The sequence below is a fragment of the Colobus angolensis genome, unplaced genomic scaffold (assembly GCF_000951035.1).
Source record: "Colobus angolensis palliatus isolate OR3802 unplaced genomic scaffold, Cang.pa_1.0 Scaffold130, whole genome shotgun sequence".
Lineage (NCBI taxonomy): Eukaryota > Metazoa > Chordata > Mammalia > Primates > Cercopithecidae > Colobus > Colobus angolensis.
In genome coordinates, this window is record NW_012114253.1 from 5,461,902 (window position 1) to 5,476,356 (window position 14,455).

The window sequence follows — 14,455 nt, forward strand, 5'->3', positions numbered from 1 at the left end:
TTGCAGTGAATCAAGATCATGCCACTGCACTCCAGCCTGGGCGACAGAGCCAGACTCTGCCTCAAAAAAAAAAAAAAAGAAGAAGAAGTAGGCAGCCATCAGGAGATCGTAAAGGAAGCACCTTCCATACAGAAGGAACAGCAAAAAGAAAAGCCCCAAGAGATAGCAAGTGTAGCAGGTGGCTGGAGCAGACAGAACTAGGGGAAGGGAGGGAAGCAAGGGAGGAGGGCTGGCCAGGAGCCAGATCAGAAGGGAATTTCTTGGCCACCCTAAGGAGCTAGGGTTATCTTCAGAGGATAATGGAGAGATCGAAGACCTTGGGAGTCTAGAAATGAGGAAGGGCTGGCCAGGCACGGTGGCTCACGCCTGTAATCCCAGCACTTTGGGAAGCCGAGGTGGGCAGGTCACAAAGTTAAGAGATCGAGACCATCCTGGCCAACATGGTAAAACCCCATCTCTACTAAAAATGCAAAAAAATAGCTGGGCATGCTGGTGGACACCTGTAGTCCCAGTACTTGGGAGGCTGAGGCAGGAGGATCACTTGAACCAGGGAGGCAGAGGTTGCAGTTAGCCGAGATCATGCCACTGCACTGGCAACAGAGTTAGACTCCATCTCAAAATACAAAAACAAACAAGCAAACAAAAAACAGAAATGAGGAAGGGCTTTCTGGAGGAGGTGTCTCTTGAACTGATTAAAGATTAAAGTAAGTCCAGGCACAGTAGCTCACACCTGTAATCCAGCATTTTGGAAGGCTGAGGCGGGTAGATCACAAGGTCAGGAGTTCAAGACCAGCCTGGCCAACATGGTGAAACCCTGTCTCTACTAAAAATACAAAAATTAGCCAAGGGTGGTGGCACATGCCTATAGTCCCAGCTACTCAGGATGCTGAGGCAGGAGAATTGCTTGAACCTGGGAGGCAGAGGTTGCAGTGAACCAAGATCATGCCACTGCACTCCAGCCTGGGCAACATAGCAAGACTCCATCTCGGGAAAAAAAAAGATTAAAATAAGTGGAAGTTAATGTAGCAAAGAAGCACATGGATGAGGGCAGATCTGGGAGCCCTCCTGTGCCCTAGCCCCCCTCCAACAGGCCAGGTGGGACTCTCACACACAGAATGTGGCCTCCGCACAGTCACAGGCACCCTCGAGGGCTGAAGCCTGCATGCCCTTCATACAGGCCGCAGCTGCAACTAACACCTACTTCTTTCCCCTTGGACTCAAACGCCTTACTGCCTGTGCCAGGGTCTCTTAACCCAGCCTAGTCTCCTTCCTGGGACTTCTCTGCTGATGCCACTCTGGGTGGGACACATGGGATGGGTCCCAGAGACCAAACTCCTTTCACAGGCCCTTTGGTAAGGTGGGTAGTTTTCTGAAACTCCTCTTCCTCCCTTCTCCAGGTCTGGTGGTCGGAGGATGACCAAGGTGGTGCGAGACTTCCTGAAGGCCCAGCAGGTGCAGGCGCCCGTGGAGCTCTACTCGGACTGGCTGACTGTGGGCCACGTGGATGAGTTCATGTCCTTTGTCCCCATCCCCGGCACAAAGGTAAGCTAGCCCCCTGTGGCTGGAGTGAATGGGGTAGTGGCAAACCCATATATTACCAGCCCCTGCCAGCAGGGGGCAAGAACTAGGGGAATCAGACAGCATAAAGGAAGGAGGAAGTAGGCCAAAGCTGGTTTGCATGTTGTTGCTGTGGTAGGTAAAACTTTAACCCCATAAATCCAAAATGTTAGCATTTCAACATATAATCAACCTAAAAATTATTAACAAGAGATTTAAATTCTTTTCTCATACTAAATCTTCAAAACCTGATAAGGATTTTTACTCATATGATACATCTCAATTCAGACTAGCCACAGCTCAAGTGTTCAATAGTCACACAAGGCTAATGGCTACTGTGTTGGCGGTAACACTCTAGAGAGAAATAGAGTATGCACCTGTGGCACTGGAAAGAGGTTCTTTCATTTTCTTATGGGTACAACTTCATACCCTGGAAATTCCCTGCAAATTGCGTGGCTGCTTGGCAACTTGGAGAAGTCTTGTCCAAGGCCACCTTTGGCTCTGAGCCTTGACCTGGTGACATTGCTGAGGTAGAGGAAAGGTGAGAAATATTCCTCTGAAGCAGAGAACACCCTCCCCGGCAGCCTTTGCCACTCGGCGTGGGGGGCCTGAGGCAATGAGCAGGCAAGGCGCTGGGTCCGCAGCACAGGGCCTCCGCCGTGCTCCTTGGGTGCCTTCCCACTGCTGACTCTGTCCCTCTGGACTGTCTCTTGGAGAAATTCCTGCTGCTTATGGCCAGCACCTCGGCCTGCTACAAGCTCTTCCGAGAGAAGCAGAAGGACGGCCATGGAGAGGCCATCATGTTCAAAGGTGAGTGGTCACAGGGCCTTGGCAGGAAGTGGCGAGCTGGAGGCCCCAGAGAGACCCTCGGGAGGGTGGGGCAGATGAGCACTTTGTCCCTGAGCACCCGGCTCCACTTCCCTGGGTGTCTGGCCTGATCCGGGGTTTGCGAGGTCGCCGTGGTGGGAAGCACCTCTGGCCTCCTGTGACCTTTGCTGTGGTTGGGTGGACTGTGAGCAGCCCATAGCTCCTTAGTGTCACCAGCAGTGCATAGCGCATCTTCAAGGCCTAGTGTATACTTTAAATGGCAGCAGACCCAGTGGAGGGTTAAATGGTTGAAAACTGACATGCAGCTAAGTCTGGTGGCTCATGCTTACAATTCCAACACCTTCGGAGGCTGAAGCAGGAGGAGGATCACTTGAGGCCAGGAGTTCAAGACCAATCTGGGCAACATAGTGAGAGCCCCATCTCTATAATACTTTTTTTTTTTTTTTTTTTGAGACAGAGTTCCACTCTTGTTGACCAGGCTGGAGTGCAATGATGAAAGCTTGGCTCGTCACAACCTCTGCCTCCCAGGTTCAAGCGATTCTCCTGCCTCAGCCTCCCAAAAAGCTGGGATTACAGGCGTGCACCACCAAGCCCAGCTAATTTTTTGTATTTACTAGAGATGGGGTTTCACCATGTCGGTCAGGCTGGTCTCGAACTCCTGTCCTCAGGTGATCCACCTGCCTCAGCCTCACAAAGTGCTGGGATTACAGGCATGAGCCACCACACCCAGCCCCTCTATAATAAAAATTTTGAAAAAGAAAAGAAAACTGATATGCAGTCTGCATTCAAGGAGCTTGTATTTTAGAAAGAGAGATAGAGAGAAAAATAGATACAATTTAGGGACAGGAAGAAAAGTGGACTTTGGTGGGCAAAAGACATATGGTCAGACATCGTGGTTGTCAGCCCAGGAGTGAGACATGATCTTCTACATTTGGACATTCACATAATTGGGACATACATAGATGGGATGAGATTTGCATTTGAATTGATCACGGAAAGAGGGAAAGATGATTAGGTGGAGACAGCCAGCCAGGTTACAGACACCATGCCAATTCCTCATACTTTTTTTTTCTTTTTCAACTTCTATTTTAGATTTAGGGGGTACATGTGCAGGTTTGTCACCTGAGTATATTGTGTAATTTGGGATATGAATGATCCCATCACACAAGTACTGAGCATAGTGGCCAATAGTTAGTCATTCAGCTCTTTCCCTCCTGTCTCCCTCCCCACTCTAGTAGTCCCCAGTGTTTTGCTGTTGCCATCCTTATGTCCAATACCTTTTTTATTGTGACAAAATATACCTGGTCTAATACATTTGTTTGTTTTTTCTTTGTTTTGTTTTGTTTTATCTGAGACAGAGTTTTGCTCTGTCTCCCAGGCTGGAGTGCAGTGGCGCCATCTCGGCTCACTGCAAACTCTACTTCCCAGGTTCACGCCATTCTCCTGCCTCGGCCTCCCAAGTGGCTGGGACTACAGGCACCCGCCACCACGCCCAGCTAAATTTTTTTTGTATTTTTAGTAGAGACAGGATTTCACCATGTTAGCCGGGATGGTCTCGATCTCCTGACCTCGTGATCCACCCACCTTGGCCTCCCAAAGTGCTGGGATTACAGGCGTGAGCCACCGTGCCCGGCCTACATTTGTTATTTTAACCATTTGTAAGGGCACAGTTCCGGGACATTAAACACATCTACAATGCTGGCTAAGCATCAGCACTCTCTATATCCATTATACTTTTTTTTTTTTTTCTTTGAGATGGAGTCTCGCTCTGTCACCCAGGCTGTAGTGCAGTGGTGCAATCTCAGCTCACTGCAAGCTTTGCCTCCAAGGTTCAAGCCATTCTCCTCCCTCAGCCTCCCGAGTAGCTGGAACTACAGGTGCCCGCCACCATGCCTGGCTAATGTTTTGTATTTTTAGTAGAGACAGGGTTTCACCGTGTTAGCCAGGATGGTCTCGATCTCCTGACCTCATGATCTGCCCGCCTCGGCCTCCCAAAGTGCTGGGATTACAGGCTTGAGCCACCATGCCCAGCCTGTTTTTTTTTAAATTACTTTTGTCACTTTTCTGCTTGGTATCCACTCCCACAGCTGGTTGATACTTACATGACTGCCCCTCAGATCCAAAGACAGTGCTCCTGACTGTCACTGATGTCTAGGACAGACAAGACCAATTTAACACCACCACCCTTTTTAAATTCCCCATCAATGGGAAGTTTGTTCTTGGATTGGCAAGCTTGAGTCCTGACTTTCTGGAGGCTTCCTCTCTAATATTAAACATACCCTCAAAAACTACCCATAGGATATAGGGACCATTATTTTTGTACAAATAGGGACAAGCAGTGCCCCAGATTTCTCCTTGTATTTTAGAAAGAGAGATAGAGAGAAAATAGATATAATGCAGTTTGGGGACAGGAAGAAAAGTGGACTTTCATGGGCAGAAGGCATGGTCAGGCATCGTCGTCATCAGTGCAGGAGTGAGACATTATTTCCTGGACTTAGACATTCACATAATCGGGACAGACATAGAGAGGATACGCGGATGTGCAGTCAGCAGAGACTGGAAGTGCACAGGAGACCTGGAGAGGAAGGCGAATCAGGCGATACCAAAGAGCCAGGATCTCTGCTGGATCAGAGCCCATAACATTGGGGGAAAACACCTTTAAAAGATGATAAAAACTACAGACTTGGCCAGGCGCGGTGGCTCAAGCCTGTAATCCCAGCACTTTGGGAGGCCGAGACGGGTGGATCACGAGGTCAGGAGATCGAGACCATCCTGGCTAACACGGTGAAACCCCGTCTCTACTAAAAAAATACAAAAAAACTAGCCGGGCGATGTGGCGGGTGCCTGTAGTCCCAGTTACTCGGGAGGCTGAGGCAGGAGAATGGCATAAACCCGGGAGGCGGAGCTTGCAGTGAGCTGAGATCCGGCCACTGCACTCCAGCCTGGGCGACAGAGCGAGACTCCGTCTCAAAAAAAAAAAAAAACTACAGACTTGCCCTCCAGAAAAATTCTTATATGAACCTATCCCCTGAACTTAGATCAGTTTTAGAAAATCACAGATCCCTAAAGTTTTCTGTCTGTACCTGGACCCTGCCTTCTGAGTCCCTAAGCCTCAAAGATTACATCCAGCTTATAGCTGGGCATCTTTGCTGCTATCCAGCTATAAACCTGGGAAGTGCAATGGACCAGCAGGCTCTTCCCAGATGAGGCCAAAAAAGAATAAATAATAGGTTAAGAGCATAGGCTCTGGAATCAGACTGATCTGCACACCAACTCTGCTGCTTGCTAAATGTAAGACCTGGGACAAGTCACATAACTTCTCTGTGCCTCAGTTTCCTCATTTTTCAGGGTAGCGACCACCCCATAGAAATGTGGGGAGGATCCATGAGTTAATTCAGTGTAAAGCATTTAGAAGAGTGTCGGCCACATAGTAGGTGCTCATTGAGCCTTAGGCATTACTAATCAAGCTGGAAGCCATATAAGCCATCGTGTGGTATGGGAGCCAGACGCAGGCCACTCCAGAGCAGCAGCCAAGATGAGGCAGTTCTGGAAAATGGTAAGGGTGTCCCCTTTGGCCATGCTGCTTCTGCCACATTCATGCTGGTCAGCTGCTCATCCTTAGGAGCAGACTCTAGGTGGGAGAACCGGGGGGCTACTTGTACCACCCCTGACCCCACTGGCCAGAGTGAGAGCAAGGCAGCTGCCACCACTGTCCTGGCTCAGATGTCATAGTCAACACTGGAGAAAAGAGTGTGTGCTGCCCTTCCCAGACAGAGGGGGCCTGATTTCTCCTGGGAGTGCCCTCCTGTGATCCAGCCTGTCCCCAGCCCCATCTCCCCAGTCCCGGTCCAGCAGTTAGCCCAGGGACTGGAGGGTCTTGGCAAAAGGGGAACACCCAGCCTGGGTATCTAAAGCTTGACCATCCCCTGTCCTTTGACCCCTGCAGGCTTGGGTGGGATGAGCAGCAAGCGAATCACCATCAACAAGATTCTGTCCAACGAGAGCCTCGTGCAGGAGAACCTGTACTTTCAGGTGAGGGCAGGGCAGGGGTGCAGGGCCAGAGGACCCCTGGGAGGGATGAGGCTCAGGCCCTCACATCCTTGGGCCTTCCGTAGAGAATGGCCGAGGGCTCAGAAGCTCCTGACCTGGAGCACAGCAGCACAGGGAAGAGCCTCCACCAGCATTCAGCCAGCCTCCTTGCTTTATTTCTGGGCTAAAGTCCCGGGGTTAAAGGAGTGCCAAATTGTGCCGCCCCCTCACTTGGGACTAGGACCATGGGCAACTCACTAAGGCTGTCTTTGGTTCTCTTATCTCTAAAAATGGGATAATGGGGGCCACACACAGTGTCTCATGCCTGTAATCTCAGTACTTTGGGAAGCCAAGGCGGGAGGATTGTTTAAGGCCGGGGGTTTGAGACCAACCTGGGCAACATAGTGAGACACTTGTCTCTACAAAATAAATCAATAAATAAAAATTTTGGCCGGGCGTGGTGGCTCATGCCTGTAATCCCAACTCTTTGGGAGGCCGAGGCGGGCAGATCACCTGAGGTCAGGAGTTCAAGGCCAATATGACCAACATATTGAAACTCCATCTCTACCAAAAATACAAAAATTAGCCAGGCGTGGTGGCGGGCGCCTATAATCCCAGCTACTTGGGAGACTGAGGCAGGAGAATCACTTGAACCTGGGAGGTGGAGGTTGCAGTGAATCAAGATCATGCCACTGCACTCCAGCCTGGGCAATGGAGCAAGACTCAGTCTCAAAAAAAAAAAATAGCATCTATATCACAGGGCTGGAGCTTAAATAAGCAGTCTATGTAATGCCCTTAGAAGTACCAGGCACATGTACACATTAGCTTTTGTTATTACCAAAATCATCAGTGTTGGGTGGCCCGAGGGGTCACTGAGGTGCTGTGTGGGAAGCACTTAGCACAGGGACCGGCTCTAGTGAGTGCTGGGGAAATGGCAGCTGCTGCTCTGATATCTGTGACCATCTTCTGTCCTGAACCCTGGTAGACAGGGCCGGGGAGAGGCTGCAGAGGTGCCCACTGAGTGCTAGAAGTCTCTCTGGAGTGCCGGGGCCCCTGGCCTGGTGCTGCAGACAGGGATGGGGTTGACAAGGTGGCAGGTGTGTGTCCCCCTCACCTGCATGCCCTCCCTCCTTTCTCCTTCCCAGCGCTGCCTGGACTGGAACCGTGACATCCTCAAGAAGGAGCTGGGACTGACAGAGCAGGACATCATTGACCTGCCTGCTCTGTTCAAGATGGACAAGGACCACCGCGCCAGAGCCTTCTTCCCAAACATGGTGAGGCCCTGCGGACCCCAACCCTCGCCCCATGCCAGTATAGGGCAGCCAGATCCAGAAGGACCCCTCAACTGAGGCTGTCCAATGGGGAGGCCCAGGTCCCAATCCTGGCTGCACTGCTGTGTGACCTCACCTCAGGCACTTGCCCTCTCTGGGCCTCCATTTCCTCCTAGGGGTAATATGCTCGTCCTAGCTGCTTCACTGAGATACTGGGAACCCTTTTTCTTAACAGACAGGAAAGTGCTGTGCAAAAAATTAAAAGTCCTTTCTGTACAGAAGGGATTCCTGTTACATAGAGGAGAGTCTTCCATAACATAGAAAGAGGTTAGAACAATACATATGCACACATGGATACATATATACACACATGCGCACACATAAACACACATGCATGTGTGGACACACATACATACACGTGCACACAGAAACACGTGCACGCATGAACATATATACACACACACAGAAATACACATGCACACACAAATGCATACATACTCATGCATGTGTGCACATTCATACACATGTACATGTACACACTGATGCATGCATATATAGCCATGTATACATACATGTACAGACATGTGAATGCTTTTGCACACATGTACATACAGAGGCAGATTGCCTGGTTTTCCGCCTCAGCTCTGCCATTTGTGAGTGACTTAGACCCGCTCCGTCCCTATCCAATCACAGTTACTACTTCACAGGTTGCTGTGAGGGTTCAGTGAGCTTAGGACGGGCAAGTATATAGTAGGTGCTCACTAAATGGAAGCTGTTACCATCACAATCACCCATCACAGGTGAACATGATCGTGCTGGACAAGGACCTGGGCATCCCCAAGCCATTCGGGCCACAGGTCGAGGAGGAGTGCTGCTTGGAGATGCACGTGCGTGGCCTCCTGGAGCCCCTGGGCCTCGAATGCACCTTCATCGATGACATTTCTGCCTACCACAAGTTTCTGGGGGAAGTCCACTGCGGCACCAACGTCCGCAGGAAGCCCTTTACCTTCAAGTGGTGGCACATGGTGCCCTGACCTGCCAGGGGCCCTGGTGTTTGCCTCCTTCCCTGAGTTCTCCAGACCCCTCACATGCCCAGAGCCTTCTGCTGACATGGACTGGACGGCCCCGCTGGGAGACCTTTGGGACGTGGGGTGGGATTTGGGGTATCTGTGCCTTGCCCTCCCTGAGCGGGGCCTCAGTGTCCTCTGAAGCCATCCCCAGCGAGCCTCGACTCTGTCCCTGCTGAAAATAGTTGGGCCAGTGTCTCTATAGCCCTGACATAAGGAACAAAACAAAACACAGCAAACCGTGTGCCCAAACCGTTCCCCAAAGAATTTTGAGGTCTCTAGTCTGACATTGAATGAGGGGACAAGGAAAGGAGATTCTGGGATCGCCAGTTCTTCCAGCAGCCATGCTCTGAAAATCAAGGTAGAATCCATGGAAAGGGACCCCAGGACCCCAGGACCCTAGACGTATCTTGAACTGCCATCATCATTTCAAATCCACCTCCCTTAGGGTTTCCAGGTGGCCACCTCCAATTTTTCATTCCTTACCAATCTCTCAAATCCTCTTGGCTTTCTCTCTGCAGCATGGACACTGTTTGCCAGTCCTCCCCACTCCCTGAGGGTCCAGTAAGTTTGCTTAGAACCTTCCTGGAAATATTTCATCTGAGCAGGTTTCCCCACCTGTGGGATGCTCCTTTTGCCTCATCTGTCTCATGGATGCAGGTTCCCCCGCATGCATGGGGATTTCTCCCCAGACCAGCATACTTGTGGCCTGAGAGTTCAAGGTGTAAAGATGCCCCTGGTCAGCCATATCCACCTTCTCTTGCCTGGTCCTTGATTCTCTGGCCAGTCTCTGACCTTCCTCCTCCCACTGCCTTGATTTTCTTCCTTTTTATTCCTGATGCCATCTGTCCAGTCAGCTAGACAAGAACTTGTTCACCAGCAGCCAGAATCAGGCCTTTCCCGGGGCATAATAAGTGACCAGCCCCTCCTCCCCAGACATCAGATCCAACACGTAAGGACCCTGGCCTGCCCTCCAGCCCAACAGCCAGTTCTGGGTCAGCTGCCAGCTTAGGGGTGGTTTGATTATCCCATTGAAATTCACCAGTGCATTTGCCAAAGACCCTCTCATTTGGACATATCCAGATTCATTCCTGGCTCCAAGTGAAAAGACTCAATTTCAATCTTTAAAGGTTCCTTTAGGGCCAGAAGAATAAATGAATTATAATCCCATTTTGAAGAACCAATTTATAACCAATGAAAAGGTTATAATGTAATTATATTCTTGGAGGAACAAGATTTTCATTTGGGATTATTTCTTTCAACCATTCAACAAACATTTGTTGTATGCCCCTAAGCGCCAGGCACGGCATTGGGCTCTGCAAACACAGTGGTTAGTAGCAATCTGGACCTGGTCCCTACTGGCATAGAACCCATCAGTCCCCAACATGCAAAGTTCACATGTAAAGGCCAGCCCCTGCCCCTTCAGTGATGCGTTCTTTAGAAATGCCAGCCCACTATATTCAGAAATCCATCCTCAGGGCACAAAACTTCCAGCAAGTCACTGTCGTGGTGAAATGGGCGGTGAGAGGGGGTCTTCTTTAAACAGCCCTCCTTCCCATCTAGCTGGCCAGTACCCATCCAGTGAGTCCCCAGAGCCTCCAGAAGCTGTTGTCTCCTCTCTGGGGACAGCAACTCCTGCCTTTGGAGGCCAAAGCCCCAGATCTCTCCAGCCCCAGAGCTGAAAACACCAAGTGCCTATTTGAGGGTGTCTGTCTGGAGACATAGAGTTTGTCATGTGTGTGTGTGTTTGGTTAATGTGGGTTTATGGGTTTTCTTTCTTTTTTTTTTTTTTAGTCTACATTGGGGGAAGTGAGTGCCTCCCACGTGCAGACAGTGTGTCTTTATAGATTTTTCTAAGGCTTTCCCCAATGATGTCGGTAATTTCTGATGCTTCTGAAGCTCCCAGGACTCACACACCCTTTCCCATCTCACTTGCCCACCCAGTGTGACGCCCCTCGGTGTGGATGTACCCCTGTGGACTCACGGCTCTTCCCCACCCCCACTTTCTATAAATGTAGGCCTAGAACACGCTTCTCTGTTGCAAAACTCAGCTAAGTTCCTGTTTCCACCTTGATGTTGAAATATCCTATGTAAGAGGGCAGGGGGTGTCGTGAAGATGGCAAGAAGAACACAGTTTCAAATTTCTGGAAAAGAGCCTGTGGTAGAGAGCTAAAGATGTTTAGGGAAGAGCTCGACTAAAGAACAATGAAATAAATGGTCCAAGGGGAAGTCACATGGCTGTTGGTGTGATATTCTTTGCTGCTTCATAGACACGGCCTGGAGTGAGGCAAGCCACATACTGGGCCTTCCTGGTCCTGCAGCCCCTGCTGTTCTGGGCATGGGGTCTGCACTCTCAGCATCGGTATCTCGAGGGTTCGGAATCCCCCACACACTCAGTGACTGCATATTACATGGCCACCCCCAAAGGTGAAGACCAGTACCTGCAATAAAGTCTGACTATGTTGTTCTGATGGGGTTCCCCAGGAGCAGACCCTGAGATGAGCATTTGAGAACAAATCATTTATTAAGAAAGGGCCGGGCACAGTGGCTCATGCCTGTAACCTCAGCACTTTGGGAGGCCGAGGCAGGAGGATCACTTGGGCCCAAGAGTTCCATACAAGCTTAGGCAACATAGTGAGATCCCCATCTCTATAAAAAATTTTTAAAAATAGCTGGGCATGGTGGCACATGCCTGTAGTCCCAGCTACTCGGGAGGCTGACGCAAGAGGATAGATTGAGCCTAGGACGTGGAGTCTGCAAGGGGCCATGATTGTGTCACTGCACTACACTCCAACCCACATGACAGAGCAAGACCCTGTCTCAAAAAGAAGAGCCTCCAGGAGAAACCAAGATGGGAACTGGGGGAGCAGGCCAAGGAAGGGGAAGAAACCATACAAGAGTGTGAGGTGAAGCCTCAGACTGATCCCTGGAGAGCTCTGGAGCATAAATGGCACCTCTGAGCTGTCCTGTCTGGAGGCTGAGTCTTTGTCCGTCTGCACCAGTCATTGGCTGTGGGGACTCTGGCCCTCTCAATGGGCGAGGGGGTACCAGGAGCTCACAGACAACCATCTAAAGATCACAACTGGGATTAGGAGGAAAGTCACAGGCTGGGGGAATGGGCTGCCACAACCAGAAGAGGGTCTGGGCAGGGCACCAGCCATGTCCACTGCTCTGGGTGATGCTGTGTTCTTTTAATTAAAAGCTATTACACACAAGTATTTGTGATTTGACCCATGGTACGAAAATCCATACAACATAACCGTGATCTAACAGGGTCTTTGTGCACAAACTCCTGAGGCCCTAAAACGGAGCCACCGGATTGGTTGCTGAGTCTAGAAGCTGCTTCCAAGTTCTTTGGGAGACACCTGGGGCCCTTCTCACTCCTTAGTCCCATCTTGGGCTTCTGGACAAATGTCTTGGTGCCATTGTTTTAAAGAGGCCACTGCAAAATGAAAATCACTGGTTGACTTACTCCCAGGTTTAACCCAGGGGACCAGGCCTCTGAAATCCCCTTTCTGGGGGTTTGTTTTGTTGTTTTTTTGAGACAGTCTTGCTCTGTTGCCAGACTGGAGTGCAGTGGCATGATCTTGGCTCACTGCAACTCCAGCTCCCTGGTTCAAGTGATTCTCCTGCCTCAGCCTTCAGAGTAGCTGTGATTACAGGCATGCACCACCACACCCAGGTAATTTTTGTATTTTTAGTAGAAACAGGGTTTCATCATGTTGGCCAGGATGGTCTCGATCTCCTGACCTTGCGATCTGCTCACCTCGGCCTCCCAAAGTGCTGAGATTACAGGCGTGAGTCACTGCGCCCTGCTGAAATCCCCTTTTATACCCAACTAATGTGGTCCAAGCCACTGCAAGTCCAATTTTTCATGGATTTCCTGACCCATCTAGTTCTGCAACTCCCCAAGGGATGCTGGAATGTTCAACAAGTTCATCCTGGTGATGTTTTCACATGTTGGCCAATCACCCACCTCAGGGTCACTGAGTGTCACCTTGAGACTTTTGAGCAGCACTTTCCAATAGAAATATAATACAAGCTAGATAATATGATCTTGAATTTCCTGGTAGTCACATTTAAAAAGTAAAATGCAGGTGAAATTAATTTTAATAGTATATTTTCTTTAGCCCAATCTATCCAAATCATTATCATTTCCATATGTAATCCAAATTTTAAAATTTCAGTGAGATATTTTACATTCTCATTTTTGGTAGTAAGTCTTTGAAATCTAATGTTTATTTTATACTTATATCACACATCTATTCAGACTAGCCACATTTTAAGTGCTCAATAGCCACAAGTGGCTATCATATTGGAAGGTATTGTTCTAGAATCTTCTCTGCCAGGCTGAGCACCAATTGTGGAAATAGACACATTCCTTAAACCCCCAGAGTCCAGCTAGTTTGACTGCAATGGTTAATAAAAGTTTATTATAATAATACTGAAAAGAGAAATGTAAAATAGATACGAGCCATTACTGGCCCTGGTATGCAGACCCTTGCCCTTCCAGAAAGTCCTCTTGTCTGAATCATGGCTGCTGCCAAGTTACCAGGACCTCCCTCTCTCTCTGCAAGGTGATTGTCTTTGGCCAAGTTCCCTCTGCCCACTGTCAAGATGGGAACACCCCACCAGGTCCTCTCTTTACTCTCACTGTTCCTGTGGATACAACTGATTCTGCATTTAATCTAAAATGTGTACTTGGAGTCCCAGGTGAGAGCAGCTTGTTATCTCAGATTCCTCCAGCATTCCAGATGGGATCTGAGCCACACCTTGGCATAGCCAAAACCCCATGGAAGTGGATGGGGGGAGGTCTCTCCCCTGAAACAAAAAGCTGCCAGGAATCAATCTACCTCACTAGTGAGATTCATGCAGGATCCTCACCCAAGTAGTATCAGATCCAAGGGGCTGATGGAAAAGTTATTAGCAACTAAATATAGTGAGTGACACCAAATGGCAGCATGTAGGATCCCTTCTCCAGCTGGACATGCAGAAAAAAGATGCCCCCAGGCAGACAGCCCAGCTCTGCAGCCTTGTCTCAAGCCTGGTTGATGTGAAAGACCTTCACCCCATCCCCCTGGCCATTTCAGCCCTGATCTTTGAAAAAGCAAAGGTCTTCTCTGGGTAGTCTCTAAGGAAACTGCTGGGTTCAGGCCACGCCAGCTTGGCCTCGACCCCTCACCTTCCACCAGCAAAAGTCTGCTTTCTGACAGCCCTGGTTATACTCAAAGATGACTAACAGTCTCTGACCAGCATGCTAAGGCCCCATGCGCAGGCTACTGTGCTACTGAAGAGCTGAAGAGATACGTTCAGTCTTTAAAAGGAATTTTTTGTTTTCTGGCCGGGGACCATGGCTCATGCCTGTAATCCCAGCACTTTGGGAGACCAAGGCGGGCAGATCACCTAAGGTCAGGAGTTCGAGATCAGCCTGGCCAACAAGGTGAAACCCGGTCTCTACTAAAATACAAAAATTAGCCAGGCGTGATGGCAGGCACCTGTAATCCCAGCTATTCAGCAGGCTGAGGCAGGAGAATCACTTGAACTCCGGAGGCAGAGGTTGCAGTGAGCCAAGATCATGCCCCTGCACTCCAGCCTGGAGGACAGAGCGAGACTCCATTACAGACACACACACGCACACACACACACAAAAGGGGGATCACTCGCCATCAGAGAAATGCAAATCAAAACCACAATGAGATACCA

At 49.7% G+C, this 14,455-nt stretch overlaps 1 protein-coding gene across 2 annotated transcripts in view; it reads left to right on the plus strand.

Annotated features, from left to right (window-relative positions):
* Positions 1-10,985, plus strand: part of PADI2 (peptidyl arginine deiminase, type II) — a 53,624-nt gene extending 42,639 nt beyond the window's left edge. For both annotated transcript variants that reach the window (XM_011934055.1, XM_011934056.1), the window contains 5 exons: positions 1,398-1,542; positions 2,274-2,367; positions 6,332-6,417; positions 7,560-7,688; positions 8,486-10,985. In XM_011934055.1, the coding sequence (XP_011789445.1) occupies positions 1,398-1,542; positions 2,274-2,367; positions 6,332-6,417; positions 7,560-7,688; positions 8,486-8,719 (688 nt within the window). In that variant the 3' untranslated portion in view covers positions 8,720-10,985. The remainder of the gene's footprint in view (positions 1-1,397; positions 1,543-2,273; positions 2,368-6,331; positions 6,418-7,559; positions 7,689-8,485) is intronic.
* Positions 10,986-14,455: the final 3,470 nt, after the last annotated feature.